Source organism: Tamandua tetradactyla, chromosome 20 (assembly GCF_023851605.1).
Source record: "Tamandua tetradactyla isolate mTamTet1 chromosome 20, mTamTet1.pri, whole genome shotgun sequence".
Taxonomy (NCBI): domain Eukaryota; kingdom Metazoa; phylum Chordata; class Mammalia; order Pilosa; family Myrmecophagidae; genus Tamandua; species Tamandua tetradactyla.
In genome coordinates, this window is record NC_135346.1 from 17938287 (window position 1) to 17959592 (window position 21306).

The 21306-nt window shown below is 43.8% G+C and overlaps 1 protein-coding gene across 2 annotated transcripts; it reads right to left on the reverse strand.

The window, feature by feature from the left end:
- Nucleotides 1–844: 844 nt before the first annotated feature.
- Nucleotides 845–19683, reverse strand: GFRA3 (GDNF family receptor alpha 3). Of its 2 annotated transcripts, none has more exons than XM_077138585.1 (8): nt 19507–19683; nt 11540–11827; nt 7888–7980; nt 6264–6576; nt 3683–3786; nt 3377–3511; nt 2887–2975; nt 845–1930 (listed from the first exon to the last, which is right to left on the reverse strand). In XM_077138585.1, exons 1-8 carry the CDS (start codon nt 19586–19588, stop codon nt 1925–1927), a joined length of 1110 nt encoding a protein of 369 aa, XP_076994700.1. In that variant the 5' UTR covers nt 19589–19683; the 3' UTR covers nt 845–1924. The 2 variants fall into 2 exon arrangements, with proteins under 2 accessions (XP_076994700.1, XP_076994699.1); XM_077138584.1 differs by lacking the exon at nt 845–1930 and adding an exon at nt 1969–2677 and having other exon boundaries at nt 19507–19682.
- Nucleotides 19684–21306: the final 1623 nt, after the last annotated feature.

The following is a 21306-nucleotide window of genomic DNA, read 5'->3' on the forward strand; positions in this document are numbered from 1 at the left end:
AATTCAAGCACTTAGCAAGAAATGACTGCACCATTCACACCCCCAGCCCCAGGCTAATGGAGCCAAGGCAAATGGAGAAGATGGCTCAGAGACCTTTCTGGGAGGGGAAGAAGGGGGAAGGTCGACCCAGTGGTCCATGGAGTTTGCAGGAAGGCAGCATGGCTGAATATTTCCTAGGGCAGTGCGGGTTATAAGGATACCAGAATGTACAGGAAGAAGGAGGCTTGCCCATTCCACCCAGCACTCTGGCAGTTCCTGTCATCTTACCTCCTTAAAAGTTGGCTTGAAGAAGAATGAGAAGGCAACTAAAAATACATCAATGTAGAACTGGTTAAATAAAATATGCTACATGATGGATGACAGTAACACAACATTATGAATATAAGACCACTGAATTATATAATTGAAAGTGGATTAAGTGGGAAATTTTAGGATTTATATATATTATTGGACTAAAAATTTTAAAAAGAACTTAAGTGACAACACAAAGAGTGAACTCTAAGGTAAACAAAGGACAAGAATTAATACTTAATTATAACAATATTGCCTCATCAATTGTAACCAGATGTAAAACGTTCATAATAGGGAAAACTGAGTGTATGAGGGCAGTATATATATCAGAATGCTGTGTTATCTGCATGATTTGTCTGTAAACCTACAACTGCTTTAATTTTTTTAAGAAATGAAGAAAAGAACTATCATATATTCAAGCAACTTCATGTTATGCAGCTGACAATAAAGGATAATGTAGCTCATGATGTACTCGTGTATGCTGAAGAATGTCTATGATTTATTCTTTGATAGCACTATAGGACCTCATTTATGTAAAATTATATATACTCAAAGATCCTCATGTGCTCAGATGTACAACTATCAATCTGGAAAGTTGAGTTGTTGCCTCTGGGAGGTGGGATTTCAAAGATTTTTGTTTTCTTGCTTAGCATCATCTGTATTGTCTAAATTCTCTACAAAAGACCATACATCATAATTGCTAACTGATTTTGAGACCTTACAACGTGTCTGGCACAGTGTTTGTCTGTTTTTTTTTCATGGGCAGGCACCAGGAATCGAACCCAGGTCTCCAGCATGGCAGGCAGGAACTCTACTTGCTGACCTACCATGGCCCACCCTGGCACAGTGTGCTTTTACTTGGATTATCTCATTCCTTATGAGGTGGTTTCTACATCCTTTTATGACACAGATACGGAAAATGTGGCACAGAGAGGTTAAGGAATGTGCCCAAAGTCACATAGCTAGTGACTGACAGAGTCAAGAGTGACTAGAAAATATAATCAGTTATGCATTTAAAGTACTTACCACACAGTAGATCAATAAATGATGATGATTATTATAATTGTGTTGGGTTGTATAACACATATCACACTCGCATTGTACCTACTGACTGTCTTGTCTGTTTCCCTGATGTGGAGTGTGAAAGGTTTGAAAACAGGATCTGGGGCTTGCCTTGGAATCCCCTGCAACCAGGAGAGTACCTTGAACAGTCAGCACTCATCATTTATTGAAAGAGTGAGTGAATACATTAATTAATAGGCAAGTGAACACAGCTCTATAAAAACACTCTTCCAAATATACTCTTTGCATGGGTAGGTATTTCCTTATCCTGGCAGGATTACAAATTCCCTGGGATCAAGGACCAGTCCTCCCTTTCCTCTTGGCCCAACATCATCTGTAGATCAACAGCAAAAAGCAGGTGCCCAATAAATGGCCCCCTCTTAGTTACAATGGTACCCCAGAAATGGCTGGAGCTGGGCCAGATACCAGATCCATGCTTCACATAGCCATTTCTTCTTCCAGCTCCATGTCTAGCATACAGAGAGGCTGAGAGACTTGTTCAAATTCCACAGCCCAAGAATAGCAGGGTTGCCGTGTCTCCTAACCACTAAGCCTTTTGTCTGAAACGTCCTTAGTCCTACATGAATTCACAAAATCAGAAAATTGGAAAAGTGCAAAGTTTTAAGTCAAAATGTTTAATCATGATCTGAGGGGCTGGGGGTAATTTGGGGCAGTAACAGGAATAAAGCAAGGCCCAGAAGCTTTTACCCTTGATGCTCAAATGCTCTGTTGGGACCCCAGGCCAGGGTGGTACAAGCAGCAGGAACCCACCCCACCTCCCATTTGGAAGTGGTGACAAGAGGGCAAGATGGGGAATGTCTTTCTAGGCTGACCCAGAACCCCCAGCCCTGCCTGCCTGGAAAATGAATAGAGAAAGGCTGATTTGTTTGATTGTGGGACATCTTCTCCCTGGGTGAATCTGGTGGGCAGGAGGAAGGGATCAAAAGAGAGCTTCTGGAATCTACCAGAAGATATGGCTAAACCATGATGCCACCAAGCCCTAAGGAGGGGCAGCCTGAATTAGGTGTGCAGGTAGGGGTGGAGGAAACAAGAACGCAGCAGATCAGGATCTGGAGGTCAACAGCCTCTAGCTTCTACTGTGGCCTCATCAGGAGATGACGAGACAAGTGAGGCCAAGGTGGAATCCTTCCTGACCTTTCCCTTCTCCACCCCTTGCAGGCTGCAGGTCAGGCTGGGCATTGTGGCGAGGAAGAGGGCCCCAGGGAAAGTCCAGATATCAGAGACTCAATTGCAGAATGAAGGTAAGTGTACAGGAGAAAAGAGAGGACACCCAGGGATGTGGCCTCAGAGCAAGGCTTTTTTCCTGTGGAAGAAATGGAATGGAGACAGCCTAGGTGACCCGGTATCTCCACCCTTATCATCACCTCCACCCCAGTCAAGATCTGTTCCCCTTCCCCTCCCTGAGGTGTGCATTAGCAGGAGTGTGACAACAAGGAGGTCACACCCCTCCATCCCTTGTCTGCCTAGTTAGGTTTGGTAAAGGTATGAGGGGTGGAACAGAGCAAACCCTACCTGGCGTTCAATCACAGAAAAAGTAGAATCTGCCCAGTCCTGGGAGAAGAGTTGGTTATGAAAACGCATCTTTGCTGCAATGGCCTCCACTGAGGAGTAGAGAGAAGGTAGATTAGATTAGAAGGGGGTGGGGGTTGGACATTTCTCATGCCCTCAAGAAAGGAAAGGGAATGACACAAGAACTCTGGGGTACAGGAGATGGGGTGGGTGGAAGGTGGGAATAGGATAATGTCTCATTTTGTGTGCTTTTTCCTTTGGTTGGAGAGTGTTCTTGGGGTTGAACAGGCAGCCTGGGGGTCACTCAGGGAGAGAGAAAAGGAAGAAAGAACCAGGCTGGGGTGATGGAAACCTATGCTGAGGCAAGGGCTGCTGTATCTACAGGATATGAATGGAACCAGGGCACACAGTTGACCGCTGCACACCTCCCACCCTCACCCCTCTGGTCCAGCTGACCGGGCCACAGAACTGGGAACAGGCAGAGCACACTCACTGAGGCAGGGATTACGGGAGAAGGAACCTTCCAGGCGCTCACACTCCTCCTGCAGATTGCCACTGCCTCGGCAGGTGCAGCTTAAGGCAACACTAGCGTTGAGGTTGCTAACAAAGTTTGGGGTCATGGCAGTACCTGTGGGATGAGAAGGGAAAGGGGTTTTCAAGGCCCAAGCCAAAGTAAACATCAGTTTTGGAACTCCCCCACCCATCTCAGGACCACTCCTCTGGGTTCAGTCTCCAGAGCATTCTCACCTCCCAGGGCTGGCCAACCTGTGAGCTCCCCACACATGCCCTCGAGCCTCACCAATCAGCCCCATGTATGCTCGCAGACATCTGGACTGCTCTGTTGCACAGGTCCCTAGGAGGTCCATGGGATGACAATGAGTCTGAAAATCTACTAGGCGTGATCTGGAAGAACAGAAATCTCAAGAAGTCACCATAAAGGGTCTGGTCTGCAGTCTTCACCTTGCTGCAACTTTTTCACCTTCTACCTCAGTAGCCTGGCATGTCTACCTTCACGCCAAATCCTCTTCTGTCTTCAGAGGCTGGCTCAGCGGAGCCTGCCCCTGTCAACATTAAACGCACCATCACCCCAGCTCCCTCAGCATTTCACTATGAATTTAGGCACCACAATTCCTAGGTATGAGACCTTAGGCAACTTCCTTAACCTCAGTTTCCTCAACTGTAAAAAAGAAATAGCAACCTGACTACCTCATGAGATTTTTTTGTGAGGCTGAAATAAGATAGCGCATGTACAACATTTAGCATAATACATGGTACATACTAAGAATTTAATAAATGTGAGATACAGTATTATTAACACTCATCCTAAAGCTGATTGTGTTCAGGTGATGGAATTAGAAGTATGCTTTTCTGACTTCTTATTACATTTTGCTTTGAGTTAGAGGTGCTGGTTTATTTTTCTGTCACTCCCACTCAACTATGAACTCCTTGAAGGTGGGGCTATCTCTTGGTCATCTAGCCCAGTACCTGTTATGTAGTAAAGGAGCTATCAGTACAATAGTAAGCAGGATAGCAGAGTGGTTAAGAGCACAGGCTCTGGGCTAGATTCCCTGCATCCCAAAGTTAACTTAATAAACCTTAACAAACAGTCTGCTAGCTGGGTGAACTTGAACAAGTTAGTTATGGCTTCTCTGCTGTGGTTCTTAATTTGTAAAATGAGGATGATAAAATAATATTAGCGTCTATCTCATAGGGTTCTTGTAAGATTTAGATGAGTCAATATGTTTTAAGTATTTAAAACTGTATCTGGCCCATAGTATGTACTCAGCACGTGTTAGGATTATGATTATTGTAAGACCTAACTATGGACCAGGTATATAGGGATGCTTTACAGATTGAGGAAAGTGATACTAAGAGAGGTAAGTAACTTGCCCAAGGTTATAGAGAGGTACATGGTAGACAAAGTTGTAAACCAAGGTTGACATGACTCGTAAAAAACTGTCACTTAAATGTATGATAACTTCAGTTTCGTGAGTGTTTTGCCCTGAGAAGAAGGCAAGGGAAAGCCAGATCTGAATTTCAAAATTGCTGGAGAAAAATAAATAATAGGGGGCACAAATGTTAAAATAAATTTAGTAGATTGAAATGCTAGTGATCAACAAAAGGGAGGGGTAAGGGGTATGGAATGCATGAATTTTTTTCTGTTTTCTTTTATTTCTTTTTCTAAATTGATGTAAATGTTCTAAGAAATGATCATGATGATGAATCTAATGAAAAAAAACAATGTTCATATTGCATGTTGATTGGTTTTATTAATAAAATTTTTAAAAATTGCTGGAGAATATGTATAAAACATCTGAAAAGTCTTCATATCCTTTGATCTGGTAATGGCACCTGTAGCAACACATCCTAAGTAATAATTAGATTTATGCATAAAGATTAATGAACAAGAGTGATATTTATTCTAGCATTATTCATAGCAGTAAAGAACTGAAAGCAACCTAAACATTCAACAATATAAGAATGGTTAAATAAAGCCTGGGGGTATCCATACAATGAAACAGAATGCATTTAAAAATCAAGTTCTTAAAGTACAGCAAAAGACAAAATAAGCACTACCATTTGTTGAGTACTTCGCACCAGTAAGCTAGGCACTTTACATAAATTATCTAATTAACTCTCACCAGAATCCCATAGGTTTGCATTTTTATGTCTGTTTTACAAAGAACTCAGGTTAAGTGATGTGCTCAAGGTCTTCAGACCCAGGGTTTAAACTCACGTCTATCCTACTTCATTCAGAGCTTGAGTCTTCACCATGACTTCATACTGCCTCCGTGGGAAAATGATAAGGAGATTTGCCCATATATGAAAAAAGCGAGATACAAATCTATTCCCACAATGTCTAATTTTGTTTACCTGTACAGAAAAAAAAAAGAAGGAAATGCCCTCTTCAGGTGATGGAATTTCCAGTGATAGCTTTTTAAAAAATGTCTCCTTACATACACACACACACACACACACACACACACACACATACAGGCACAGATATGTGATATGTATATCAGGGATTTTGCTCACAACGTTTTGTTGTTGTGTTTTTTGGTAGGGGGGAGGGGCGAGGAGTGCACGGGGCGGGAATCGAACCCATGTCTCCGCATGGCCGCCAATGATTGTTTTCAATGCTTTTTAAGTTTTCTGAACTTCTGCACTCACGCAAAAATACGTTTTTGTTTTTTTAGAAAATGGCCTCCGAAAATACCCAAGGTGGTTGGTTGGTGACCCGGCGAAGCAGCGAGTCAATCCACGGTTGTGTGTGTGTGTGTGTGTGTGTGTGTGTGTGTGTGTGTGTTTACTGGGATGAGACTTGGCGGGGCTCACCACGCCGGTGCCCACCCGTCCGGCCGGCACCCCGCACCTCGCACCTGCAGAGCGGGTCGGAGACGCAGACACGGCGCAGCTGCAGGCAGTTGGGGGCAGCAGCGGGCAGAGCGCAGCCGGGGGCGATGGTGTTGCGCCGGCGGTCCCCGCAGCTCCGGTCGGCGGGCGCGCACGGGCACAGCAGCAGGCCCTGCGCGTGGTGCTCTGCCGCCTTCTCGAAGAACGTCCGGAGCTGCCCGAGGCAGACTTGGCGCTGGCAGCGGGGCCCCGAGCACGCCTCCCCGTAGGCCTTGCGCAGCCGGTCACACTTGTCATTCAGTGTGCACAGCATAGCGAACTTGAGGCAGAGGTCCGAGTCTGCGGGGAGAAGGGCACTGAGTCACCAAGCCCTACCCTCCCTCTCTGCATGCCTGCAGCTGCGCCTCCCTAAGACCCCTGCACCCCGCCTGATTTAACAAGAAAGATGGTGGGGGTGCAGAGAGGGGGAGTTGACTTGACTGAAGCCACTGCTCATCCAGGGCTTTCCCCCTACTCCCAAGTCGAACAAAAACTTTATCCGGTATCCCTAGACTTTCCCCAACTTGCATTTTTTCTTGACCAAGTTTTTGTTGCTGTTGTTGTTGTTTTAAATCCACATAGGTGGAACACTCATTTATTTGGAATTCAGGCAGCCAGAAAACTCAAATTACCAAAACCTTTTCCTCAGTCCCAGGCAGTGACATCTGACAGTGGAAATCGTAACTCAGAGGCCCTGTAACATTCTCATGCAGCTTCTGAAATGTCCAAAATAGATGCAACCAAGTTATAGTTAGTCTTTTAAAAAAATCTTTGTTTTGTTTTGGTTTGGTTTGCACCCATTTATTCTATTCAGTTTTAATGTCACCTCTCCGTCTTTCATTGATCAACTCATGCATATTCATATTCTGTGTCTCAGGAAATTAAGGTGATAATTCTGTTAACAGAATATTCCAGCAATCAGAATAATCCAGGAACTGAAACAGGCTATATTCACTGGTCCCTTGCCACAAAGAGTGTGTTATGTATAAATTTCTATGCTTCTTTCTTACACTTCTCATTCTAATTCAGTATATGGAACTGACTGCACAACAAAGCTTACATCTTTCTCAAAAAAGAGAGTGTATGTGTGTATGTTCCTTTCTAATTAATCCAACAGCCTTGCTTTCTTGAAAATCATGTATCATAGTCCCTGCGAGACTGCTGGCTCCCACCCTGAGTCACCTCTGTGCTCTCTCCCCATCCGCCTGCCCAACACCTCGCCCATCCCATTAGAATGGTTGAAAACAAACAATTTCCTAGCCTTTAGGGACAAAGAGCTACTTTCCAGGCTGTCTTGAATAAGGGTAAATATTCTATCTCAATTTGTTTTCCTGGGACTGCTGCCACTCCCACCACACCCTTTGTAGGGACCCGCCTTTCGGAACCAGGGAGCCCTAATGGTCTCTCTTCAAATGCCTCCCTAATAACTGCTGCTCTTTGACGACTCTTGGGGGATCCAACCATGCCTCAGGGCTGACTCCGACCCTGCCACAATGCCTCATTAGTCACCTGGCAGGCTAGGAACTCTTCCCCCACAAGCACCCCAGCTTGGGTTTCCCAGCAGCCATTCTTTCCTTAGGACCCAGGCCCAGCCCCTCCTGCCCACCACACCTGGTTTGAGCATGTTCAGTTTGCCGAGATTCATTTTCCAGGGTTTGCTGGTCACTGCGTCTTCATAGGGGGAGATGTCCAGCTCATAGTCACCTAGAAACAAGGTGGAAGGAGCACGAGGATCCTGAGGGCTGGGGCGGGGGCGGGAGCAGCAGCAGGAGGGGCTGAGGCTGCTGGGCCAGACCTCAAAGCCCTGTGGAGAAGAGGAAAAGGCACAGGCCCCCAGGAGCTGCATGTAAGCTGTGCAGAGATGAAAGGCAGGACCTTAAAGGTCTAGGCTGGGCTCAATAAATAAACTGGATTTAATGATAAGAATAATAAAAACTACTGTTGTTGAGCCCATGGTGTGCTGGGCACTATCGTGTGAGTCTACGTATATGTATGTAAATCTCATTGAATCCTCCTAAGAAGAAAATGATGAGAGAGGTTAAATTACTTATGTTCTGGCTCACGTAAGCTAATGAGAAGTGAAGTTGGGATTTGAAATCTGGACTATCTGATTCCAGAGTCACTGCTTCCAACCATTAGACATATTGCCTGTGGGTACATAACAGGAAAGGGGACTCTATCTCGTTTTCTCTTACTAGGGAAGGGCAGTGGTGGATCTCTGTTCTAGATCTGAGCACATAGATATGAAGATGAATCGCATGCCAAAAAGATAGAGTCAGGCCAGTACTGAATTGAACCTGACTGAATGGGAAAGAGAAGGAAAAAAGGTGATGATCTCAAAGTAAGCACATCTCTCTCAGTCACACCCATGGAACTGTGAGCTCTTTGAGGGGAATTAGTAGGTCTTGTAAAATCTCTGCAGAGCTTATATGCGTGATAGGTACTCAAGAAATGTTGGTGAATAAACCTTGCTAGGAAAAGAGAGGTGAGGGCGATGAGCCTGCAGAGATGTCACCCTCCAAGCCTTTGTGATGCATCTTCAGGAGGAGAAATACAGAGAATGCCAGGCAAATAGGAGAGAATGAGCAGGATACTTGGGAAGCTCTGGGAGCTCCCAAGGGGAAAGGGGATGGCAAGACACTCTGGGGAGAAGACTGGGGAAATTTTGAAAGAGAAGTGATTAGGATGATAGGACTGCAGGGAGGAGTAGAAGCACAGAACAAGGAGTGTGGCAATTTGTAGCACTATTTTCAATTATTTGCTACATACCCTGTGGGCGATTATACATTGCCACCTGTTGCCATGTGACTTTCATGCCCCCTGTTAGAGGAGTATACATCCCCGCCCCAGTGTAGTCAGGCTTGGCCATGTGACTTAGCCATGGATTGTGAACTGAAGTGGCATAGTCTCATCTAAGCAGAAGCTTTAAGAGCCATCACATGGTTTTTATTGCTTCTTTTTCTCTACCAGCCTGGATGCTAGAATAAAGAAGACAGGTAGAGCAGAGAGGAAGACAACTCATGGAAGCCTGCAGCAGATGTGTAACATGGGCAAGAAATACATTTTTGTTGTTTAAAGCCAGAGATTTGGGGGTTGTTTGTTACTGCAGCATAACTTAGAAAATTCTTGTTAATAAAGCAACTGGTACATAGAAATGGAGTGCTGCAGTGACAAAAAAAAATTCTGAAATGTGTGGCACTGGCTTTGGAACTGGGTAGTGGGTGGTAAAGAAACTGTTATTGGGGGCTGGGAAGATGGCAGTCTACGTTATACAGTGGCAAAGTATTTGGTAAAATAATTATTGCTTGTGATAACTTGCACGGAAGATAATGTATTGAATGAGCTTGTGCTAAGGAGAAGCAGTTGAGAATGAGAAGGTAACTAGTATGTCTTGATTACTGTCGGCTGCATTAGGCAAGGTACTACAAGAAAGATATAAGCTCAGAAAAGAATTGGTCAGTTTGCAAGTAGGAATAAAAGGGAAAATAGAGAATCCAAAAATTCCAGGATTTGCAGAATTAAGAGATACAACTGCTTCTAATAACGACATAGTAAAATTAAAACTTTTTATCACTCAAAGAAATGTTTTGAGTGATAAGATTGATTACTTTAGCCTTGGGACAAAGATCAAATCAAGTGAACGGCTCTCATGCCCTTTGTGGAGATCTCTCAATAATGATGTTACCCCCTAATTTCTGCCAGTTGAACAAAAGTGCTCAGGGAAAAATGACTTCAGATAGTGGCTCTCCCACAGAAGACTGATGAGGGTAAATTACTTCAACTTGGGTCCGGAAAGAGACACAGGTCTTGAAAAAGAATTGAGGGAAAGGCTACTAGCTCAAAAGGTGACGGAAATGAAAGAGATAAAAAGCAACTATGTTTTGAGACAGTCGTACAGCTAAAAGAGGAACCAGTCTGGATTAAAAGAGACTGAGATTATTTGAGATTTAAAATGCTCCACTGTTCCTCAGGCGGGAAGCACACCTGAGAATGCTGCTTCATCCCCAAGGAGTGGGATTTCAGAACTGCTATGAAACAGTGTCTACTGTATGTCTCCTGTTCTTCCTCATTTTTTTTTTTAAGTGTTCTTCCCCATTCTGACTGGGGTTGTTTGTTATGGTTATCCTGTCCCCATTCCGTTACTGTTTACTGAGTATGTATGGGAGGCAGGTAACTTGTCTTTCAGTTCATAGGTTTCTAGATCAAGAGGAGCCACATCCAGATCTGAGATAGAGACAAACAAAGGATCCTAGACTTTGAGCCTGGCGCCATGTTTGGTGAGAACTTTTAGGGCATCTGCCTTGGGAAGGAGGTGGTGTTATTTTGCTTATAGAAAGGAAAGAAATTGATATGCTAACCAAGTAGTGGACTATGGTAGATTGTTTTATTGTTTCCAATTATCCTTTGCCCTCCCTGTAAGTGTATAGTCTCACTTACGGGTATGTGATTTGAATGTCTTCCTGTGAGAAGGGTATATTTCCCCACCCCAGCGGTGTCAGGCTTGGCCATGTGACTTGCTTTGCCAATGGAATGTGAGCAGAAGTAGTGCGTGTAACATCTGTGTAGAAGCTTTAAAAGCCATCACATGATTCTGCCATTGCTCGTTTTTTTCCCTGCCATGAGAAGGGCACATCTCAGGGACAGGCTGCACCTTTAGGCTTGTTTCCAGAATGAAAAAGATACACGGAACATCTGACATGGAACATGAGCAAGAAATAAACCTTTGTTTTGCAAGTCACTGTCACTGCAGCATAGATCATTAAAAGCTAACTAACACAGAGAAAGGTCTTGGGAAAGAGTCAGAGGGCTTCTCTCCCTTAACATCTCCCATCTGGTTAATGAATATCCTTTCCAAAGACTAGACCAGGATTCTACCTCCCACTCTCTTTGAACTTGTGAATTCCACCATATTCGGAGACTGTCTATAGGATGAGACCCTTTTTCCCCACCTCTTTTCCATCCCCTTCTACTCCAAGAGTTCTCCAGGCTCGGCCTTAGCTTGGCTCAAAGCTCTGCCAAGATGGAGCCACATGTTGCCAGGTAAGAAAGGGGGAAGTAAGGAGAAAAGAGGGCAGTGTTGTGGGGGCCCAGAAGGATACTGCCAATTCCTCACTCCACCTCCTACTGAGGCCAAATGCTGAGTTTCATTATCATCTCTGTCAGAATCTACCACGTGGCCCAGGTCCTACAGAATTAAAATACAGCCCCTAAGAGCCATCTCCCTGTTTCCCCAGTTTAGTCCATTCTAGGATAAAGGCCTCACCAAGGCTGCGGGCAGGGTGCACAGCCCAATAGATGTTCAGGCAGGTAGCTTGGTTCTTCATGCGTCGGTGGCATGTGCAGCCCATCAGAGAGCTGTTCTTGAGTTGCTGTGCCGCCTGCAGGCAAGCTGCAGGGATGGATTGCTCCTCTGACAGTGATGAGGTGTTTGCACTATAGATGCAGGAATCCAGATGCTGGTAGGCAGCACTACAAGTGGCGCTGGCCTGACACTTCCTCCTGGCTTGTATACAGTTGTTCGTGAGCCGACCCTCAGTGAGGAGGGGGTCACCTGCAGAGGGAGAAATCGCCAGGTGAGGATCTCATAAAGTCAGAGGGGAGACCCAAGTGGTGAGGTAGGGTAGGGAATTCCTGATTGAAAACTTGGACAGGAAAGTCTTAGGGTGGCACAAAAAGACAGTAGGGATTGAGGATGGAGAGAAAGAAGCCCAGCCGGACTGGGCAGTCTGCAGCTGTCACAATCTTCACAGAACAGATGAGACCCAAGAGCAGACGGGATTGGAAGATGGGCTGTTCCGCCTTCAGGGAGGAGGGGAGCAGTTGTTGGAATCTGAGCCTAAGAACACTGTCAGGCACAGGGGAAGAGGGCCCTGGGCAGAGGTGTGCCATGGCAAGGCCATTCAAGAAGAGACCTAAGAAAGTGCAAGGGAAAGCTAACTGAGAATTAACCACAACTCTGAGCAAGTCTTTTGAAATATCCTAAGGTGGGAACTGGTTGGATTTTGAAGGATGCAGACGGGACTATTGTCAGAAGGGAAGAAAGGGTAATCTCATCCTCTCAGATAATCCCAAGGTTAGTTATAGCTCAGCCCTGGAGGAAGCCTCTCCAGGCCTTCTAGGGACCCCACCATGGTGTAGGAGAACACCACCATTCCCCCAGTTGTTTAAAGCAAACAATCTAGGAGACTTTCTTAATTCTTTTCTTTTCTTCACACCTGCCTTGTTTTGATAGGGCTGCCATAACAAAGTACCTTCCAAATAAGGCCACATTCATAGGACCAGGGGTGAGAACTTGCACATGTCTTTTGGGGGGACATAATTCACCCATAACAACATCCTATATTCAATTCACCAACAAGTTCTGTCAACTCCATAACATATCCAGAATCTGCTCAATTCCTCCATATGCTTGGCCCATCATCAGCTCTTGTCTGAACTATTGTCAAGCCTCCTTAGTGATCTTCCTGATTCCATCCTCCAAATCCATTCTCCCACACCATCTAGTCATTAAAAAAAAACTAAGTTGGGAAGCTTTTGTTTTAGTAGATTATATATCTATTTTTAAATTTATTTTTATTGTGGTGACCTATGTGTATCTGCCATCTTAAGCATTTATGAGCACACAATGCAGTGGCATTAATTACATTTACAACTGTTGTGCTACTACCATCACCACTATCCATTACTAAAACTTTTTCATTAGGGTGCACAGGTGGTTCAGTGGTAGAATGCTCACCTGCCATGTGGGAGACCCAGTTGATTCCCAGCGCATGCACCTCACCCCCTCAAAAAAAGCTTTTTCATCATCCAAAACAGAAACTGTACCCATTAAGCATTAACTTCCCAACACTATCTTCCCCTAGTCTCTGGTAATTCTAATCTACTTTGGTCTCTATAAATTTGCTTATTCTACTTCCTTCATATAAGTGGAATCACATATTTGTCCTTTTGAGTCTGGCTTATTTCACTAAGCATAATATTTTCAAGTTTCATCTATGTTGTAGCATATATTAGAACTTCATTCCTTCTTATACCTGGACAATATTCCATTGTATGTATATATCACATTTTGTTTATCCATTCATCTGTTGAGTTGTTTCCATCTTTTGATTATTGTGAATAGAGTTATTATAACTATTTGTGTACAAATATTGTTTGACAATTTGTTTTCAATTCTTTTGGGTCTATACCTAAAGGTAGGATTGCTGGGTCAGGTAGCAGCACTTTCCACACAATATTTTGAGGGACTGCCAAACTGCTTTCCACAGTGACTGCACCATTTTACATTCCCACCTGAAGTGGAGGAGTATTCCAATTTCTCCACATCCTCACTTCATTTTTATTATACCTGTCTTCATGAGTGTAAAGTGATATCTTGTGGTTTTGATTTGCATTTCCCAGATAATTAATGATGTTGAGTGTCCTTTCATGTGCTTTCTGGCCATTTGTATCTCTTCTTTGGTAATAAACTGTTTATTGAAGTATAACATTTATAGAGAAAAATGCACAAACAAAAAATTTACAGCTCAATGAATTTCACAAATTGATTCCACCTGTATAACCAGCACCTAAGCAATCAGAACAGCACTGGCAGCCAGATGCTCTCTTCTAGTCGCCATCTCCAAGGAAATCAGTATCTTGATTTTTTACATCAGACTTTAGTTTTGCCTGTTTTTTTTTTTGATGTTTTTTTATTGTAAAATATAACATACATACAAAGAAAAGAAAGAAAAAAAAACCCAATAATTTTCAAAGTACGCTTCAACAAGTATTTACAGAACAGATCCCAGAGTTTGTCATGGGTTACCTTTTCACTATCTCAGATTTTTCCTTCTAGCTGCTAGCAGTTATACTCATTTGTTAAATCCTATTTTCTCTATTATAACTCCTCCTTCTCCTTTGATCCTTCTCCCAATCTATACGGATCTTTAGGCAATGCCTGTTCAGAATTTTTCACATTGAGAAGGGGTGTCCACACTATAGGATAGAGGGATGTAATTCATTAATAATATTGGAGAGGCTGGTCTCTCTGGGTTTCAGGACTTATCTGGCCTAAGAACCCTCTGGAAATTCTAGGTTCCAGGAAAACAAACTTAGTGCATAAAATTTTATAAAGTCTCAGTTCAAGCTCTAGGTGTTCTTAAGAGTTAACAGGAGTGATGTTAGTCGGGGTTTAGCAAACCATAGCAATTAGCACTATCTAACTGAAGCCTGCATAAGAGTAGCCTCCAGAATAGCTTCTTATCTCTATTTGATCTCTCTTAGCCACTGATGCCTCATTTTATTACATTTCTTTTCCCCTTTTGGTCAGGAATGCATTGTTGATCCCATGGTGCCAGGACCAGACTCATTCCCGGGAGTCACGTCCCACATAGTCAGGGAGACTCATACCTGGACATCATGTCCCATGTAGAGAGGAGGATAATGATTTTCCTTGTGGAGCTGGGTTTAAAGAGAGAGAGAGGCCACATCTGAACAGCAAAAGAGGTTTCCTGGAAGCAATTCTTAGGCTTTGTTATAGATAGTGTTTGCTTCTCCACTACAGAAATAAGTTTCATAAGGGAAAGCCTCAAAATCAAGGCCTATTTTCTTGGGAGTCCCAGGTAATTGAGAGAGTACCCGGGGTTTCCCAGATAGAAAAGTTTTATCTAGTTTTGAATCACACAGTATGTATTTCTTGTGCCTTGGCTTCTTTCGCTCAATATTATATTTGTGAAATTCATCCAAACTGTTATGTATACTTATAAAATGCTTATTTTCATTGTTGCACAGCAGTCCATTGTGTAATATAATATAATTCTACTGTTGACTAGCATTATGTAGGGTCATCTTTTTAAATGGCAAATCAGATGATCTCATTTCTCTGCTTAAATATCTCCAACAGCTTCTACTGTACTTAGATTTAAATATGGTTTATGGGCAGTGCTATAGTGGTGCAGCAGAAGAGTTCTTGCCTGCTGTGCTGGAGACCCAGGTTCGATTCCCAGTGCCTGCCCATGCACCAAAAAAAAAAAATAAAGTAAATATAGTTTATATGAAAACAAGGACACGGTATATGTAGAATGGAATGATTTCTAAATGTTTTGTTAGTTAATTTTTTTAATTAATAAAAAAAAAGAAAGAAAACAAGGACACGAATAGAAAATTGTACACTGATATCCATAGCAGCAGTATTGACAATATCAAAAAATGAATGGAGAAACAAAATATGAGTGTATATATATACACGTTATATATATAATGTATATATTATATATATATACACAATGTATATATTTTATAGATATATATAAAACAATGGAATATTATTCAGCCATAAAAGGGAATGAAGTTCTGATTCATGTCACAACATGGATGAACCTTGAAACATTATGCTGAGTGAAATAAGCCAAATACAAAAGGAAAAATATCACATGATCTCACTTACTTGAAATAACTATACTCAAATTCATAGAGGCAAAAAGAAGATTACAGGATACCCGAGACGGCCATGGGGACAGGGAAATGGGGAGTTAATGCTTAATAGGGAGACAGTATCTGTTCGAGGTGATGGAAAAGTTTTGGTAAGGGATGGTGAATGAACCACATTTTGAATGTAATTAACAATACTGAATTGTGCATTTCAGAAAGCTTAAAATGGAAACTTTTGTGTCATATCATTGTTACCATAAAAATTAAAATCTAGTTTACATTTCCTGGTTTACGAAGACTTGTAAGACCTGGTCCCTGCCCACCTCTGCCGGATTCCTACCAATCTCTTTCTCTCCCAATTCCCTCCAGCCATACTGGCTTTTTCTTTTTTTTTTACTTAACAAGACAAGCTTGTCTCCATGTTAGGTTTTTGCCCAAGCCTTTCTTTCTGCTTGGAATGCTCTTTCCCTGGTCTTTTCATGGCCTGCCCCTTCCTGCCACTGAGATCGCAACTTAAATGTCATCTCAGAAACGCCTTTCCCAACCAATCATGTAAAACAGCCCCTTCATTGCTCTGCCACATTACTCCAATTCTCTGCATACCGTTTATCACCATTTTATATCTTTCTTACTTGATTTTTGAATTGAATGATTGTATTCCCTCTAGACTACTATATCTATCTTCTTACTTACTCTGTCTCCAGTGCCTACAACAGAACTTGTTCATTGTGAGCTCCAACTCCTTAAAGAATAAGCAAATGACAGGGTCATTCTATGAACCGCTTCTGTAGCTTCTCTGGACCACTTCCCTCCACCTACAATGACAGAGTCCCTAAACCGAGAGCACCCTCAGACTTCAGTTAGTTCAACCTCCTCTTCCAGTGAGTCTCAGATTTTATAACCTCATCATCAGCTAGAGTACTTATAAATATGCAAATTTATGAGCCTCACCCCAGATCTACTAAATCAGAATCTCTGATGATAAAGCTTAGGAATCTACAGATTAGCAAATTCACTGGAAATTCTGATCCTTACTAAAGTTTGATAATTGATGCCATATCTGATGCATAAATAAAGACAGGATCAGTATTATTTTTAAATAAAGACATGATCTATATAACTGACTTTTCCTTTTGTTTCAGGTTCCAATATAGCTCAGCACAGCAGTGTTGCTGTTTTTATTTAAAATTCTGACATGTCCTGGCTACTGAGTTTCTTGGCACTCCTTTCACTCACCTTGCCCTAATCCCAGGCCTGCCTAGGACAATTTACTTCTTTTTTCTAGACCTTGATTGACTCAGTTGTAAAGTGAGGGGATTGGATTAAATCAGAGTTTCTCAATGGAGGGGGTTGGGGTTGGAGAGAATGGATAGACCCATTTTGGATGTATATCAGAATTTCCAGAGAGAATGTGTAGTTCAAAAAGAGTATTTTTGGTAATTTTATATGTAGAAGATGAAAAAAAGGCTTTAGAAATTTCAAAAGCTATTTAAGGAGGGCATAGGATTTTTATCTTTAAAAGGGGCCCATGTATTTTAATAGGTTGAAAAATACTAAAATTTTAAAATGTCGTAACTTCAGGTAGAAACCCAATTAATGCTTGCTGAAAGAAATGCAGTAGACCCAGGTCTCATTGCCGTAACTGGACTAATACTGAATTATAACAATTTCAAAAGAAAAATGTCTCTAATTTCTTTTAGAGTGGTGGGTTTAAGCACATTCGAACTCAACAAAAGGACTTGGCAGTCACCTCAAATTTCATCATTACGAGGTGGAACTTTTGTTTCCTGGACCATGAACACAGGGTTTGAACCAGGGCAAAGGTCACAGACTGATCCAGTATAAAACATGTTTTCTTCAGTCTACAAAATATTTATTTGATCTTTACTTTTTGTTGCATTTTTGCACAGTTTTTTTTTCATGGGCAGGCTCCAGTGCACAGTGTTTTTTTAAAACTCGTAATAAGTCACCAACATTTAAAAATCAGAAAAATCAAGAGACTTCACATAAAGTTCTAGGCTTCTCTTGAAAAAATGACAACACTAGGCCCATATCCCCTCAGTGCAACAGCAGGTGTTGAATATTACTTGCCCCCTTTTGACAAGCCACCTGCTTTCCAGTTTGTCGCAGTCCCCATCATTCTTTTCTGTACCTGTCGCCCCTCTGCTACTGCCATGTCTTAATTTTATACTGGTTAATCAGCAGTCTGGCTTTCTGACTTGGTTTTCTATTTCTTTGTTCATCAGAGAATAAGCAGCTGCAAATTGTGTGGAATTCAGGGCACAAGACTCTCATTTGTTTCTCCTCAATAAGGACCAAAGCATAGGTACCCATGTTATAGATGGATGAGTAAAGAAACGTCACACGGTGCAGTAAATCAAGATGGGAGTCAAGAATAGAAAACCCAGGACTCCTGCCTCCTATCTAGTCCAAAATGATTTTCAATATATGATGCCACTTCCCTGATAATTAGAGGCCTCCTTTTATGCTTCGCTTTGGTGGTCCCTGGGCAGTGGTATTTTCTACTTAATAGACAACAGGGTGTCAGCACCCTTCTTGATTTGTGCTCTTGGGAGCACTTTGCCCTACCTAGCGAAGTGCTGATGACCATTTTAGGGATTTTTCAATGAAGCCTCTTAAACAGAAACCATTGCTGTAAAGTATTATTGGGGAGAATAGAGTTACAGACTTGTCAACCACTCTGTTTCACTGAATTGGTTAATGAAGAATAGGTTTAATACTTACCCCTGATCCTGGCATGACCAGCCATACCATTAGAGTCAGGGGCATTTCCTGGACTAAGCAATCAGATTGGTCATGTGTGCTGCCCTGACTCACTGATGGAGTCATTTTGGACAGATCAGTCCTTTCACTCCCTCCTTCCACATCGGTCTAGAAGTCAAGATTGCATTTCCACCTTGTGGACCAAACTCTTGGGACAATGTACATGGTCCCTGCCTCGGAGTCCCTCTACTCAGACTTTGGGCAGAAGCATCACAATGAGATTCCTTGGGAGCCACCCACTCCATTCCCAAAGAGGATGGGCATGTACCCTGGATCACAGATCCCAAGCTGCCCTTTCTTGGGGGAATGGCATGGTTCTGATCCCAGGCCTTGAGCTCATAATTCCATAAAACACCTATTGTGTTGGACAGCTTGCAGAGAAAGGCCAACCTGCCTAACAAGAAGTCATCTGCTCCAATTTTAAAAATCATAATAAAGTATATTCTGTAGGAGGGGTAACGGCAGGTTGGTGGTGAACAATGTTCTCAGAAATACAACCAAACAATGATGTTAGCAAGGTCTGAGCAGCAGTTTACAACTCTAACATGTGATAAGTCAATTCTAACATAAACCAATCTTTCCCCTTCCCTAGTCCTTGAAGAGGTGGAACAGTTGAACCCCAGTTCAAGCAAACGGCAGTCCTGCTTCTGACCAGAGTTTGCTCCCTCCTGGAGATGCCGCCTTGGTAACCGCCTGGCTGCGGATTATTCTGTGACTGTGTAGACGCACCTCAGAAGAGGGAAGAGAGAAACCGGGAGCGTAGAGATTCCCGGCTTACTTGCACTCAATCTACAACAGTACTAGGCATGGAACCCAGCTCTTCCTGACACCCTGAGTTTCCTTCTCCAGTTCCAGAGGCTGTGATGGACCGACGAGCAGGACCGCTCGGCGTCTACGGGTAGCTCAGACAGACCCGAACCGCCTGCTTAGCCCTCTCTGGGCAGCCAAGACTCGGGTCCCGCCCACACGCTCACCTCCGCCTTCCCGGACTAACCTGGCCCGGACCGGCTCCGCGTACGCACAGACGACACTCACCGGCTCCGAGCAGCAGCGGCAGCGGCAGCAGTAGGAGCAGGACAATCCGCAGCTGCGGCCGCAGGCTCACGGGGCGAGCCATGGCCAGAGTGCCAGCGCCGGGAGGCCGCCCCCGCGGGGCACTCGGCTCGCGCAGGACAGCGCGCTCCCCTCCCTGCTAGCACTGGCGCTCTGAGACCCGGCTCGGCTGGCACCGCCCACCCCCGCCTCGCGCCCCTCCTCACGCGGCGCGGACACTCTTGCACTAGGGTCCTGGGCGCCGCCCTCCAACTCCAAAGGAAACGGATGGACCACGCAGTCTCTTCCACTGGACGGAGAAAGGGGGCGGGGGTGGGGGACGAAGGGGGGCGTGCGCCCTGGGGGCGGCTGGCTTCAGTGAAGATGGTGTTCAACCCGTCTGCCCGCCTGCTGTCTGCTGTGAACTTCGCTTAGAGAAGGAATTCTCCCCAAGGCTTTCTGGAGGCTGCCACTGGAGACTTACCATCTCGGGGACTCCAAATATTTCTCAAAATAAAGTACCCTTTCTCATTTTCCGGACTTAGACATCACCCCCCCCCCCAAACCCCAAAGGAATAGCAACCATCACAAATGAAATCTTGTAATAAAACTTGAGCCGGCACAAAACTGCATGTGTAGTGTTTTCCCCTTTTTTGATTTGCACATCTATCGCTTCATCTTCCTCTCTCAAGACTCTTCAAGAGTAAGAGTCAAGAATAACCCCAAGATTCTGCAAAGATGAGTGCCAGACAGGGGAAGTGAGTGGCTGGTTGCAGACCTGGGGCCAGATCCAGGAGCTTTACCAGACGAGGCTCCTTCAAAATTCAGCCTCTTTGGTGTCCTGAAGAAGGATGAAAGGAATAAATCCCCTTAGACTAAATAGTGGAGATCTCCCTGGACAAAAGACAAGATCATTGAGGAAAGTACCTGGAGAGATCAGTTAGGATCTCTGTCGTTTTCAAGTGATGAAAGTTTCAGACAGCAAACTACTGTACCAGAATTAAATAGCTAGATAGAAACACAGCTATGCTAAGAACCCAAGATTTCTACCCATAAGGGTTAAGGCTATTTACTGGGCCTGGGGCTGAATCCCATCCACTCTGAGAGTAAAGATAGAAGCAGAGTGACTTGGGAACATGAGAACTAAGCTGTGCCAAAGAAAGGAGAGGGTGATGAAAGGAAGCAGAGGGTTTCATCCCTTAACTCTCCTACTAGAGGGGCCCCCTCCTTACTTCCACAGCCAGCCTGGCAGAGGGCCAGTAAGAGAGAGGGTATCGAGAAGTACAATACAGGCCTCTGAGATTTATTGGCTGCTGCTTCTGAATATGGCCATCCTGCTGTGGCCTCTGGGGGGCATTTGCCGATGTAATCAGCCCAGAAAGAGAGTCATTTCAGTCAGGGGTGTAAATCATTCTTCACAAAGCTAGGGGAGAGACATGTGGACCCAGATAAGGAAGGAGACTGATTTGGCCTTTGTGCCCTTCCCTCCCTTCTCCTGCCCAGGGGGAGCTGGTTCCTGAGCTGTAATGCACTTTAAATGGAGTTTGGCTTTGTTTTAATCTATATCTGCCTTGCCAGCTTTATAGGAGAGCTTTGAAAGTGAACATCTGGCTACTTGGCCTTTGTACACGGCCTGTTTTTCCCCAGCTCCACCCACCTGCTATGTACTTTTCCCAAGCCCTCTCCTCCAGTGAGGCTGGGGTGCTGAGAGACCCTTTTCATTCTTGGCAATAGTTTCAAGAAAGGATTTACAAAGCAAAAGGTAATAATTTCAGGTAGTTGGGATCCTGGAAAAAGGCTGAG

What these genes read in the sequence shown, in the direction of transcription:
- GFRA3 (XM_077138584.1), bottom strand. Translation starts at nt 19,588, where the DNA reads ATGGCTCGCCCCGTGAGCCTGCGGCCGCAGCTGCGGATTGTCCTGCTC. An exon ending in GCACCCTGCCCGCAGCCTTG is followed by an intron (nt 7,981 to 11,539) that starts GTGAGGCCTTTA and finishes CCTTGTTTCTAG; the next exon opens with GTGACTATGAGCTGGACATC. An exon ending in ACTGAACATGCTCAAACCAG is followed by an intron (nt 6,577 to 7,887) that starts GTGTGGTGGGCA and finishes TTCTCCCCGCAG; the next exon opens with ACTCGGACCTCTGCCTCAAG.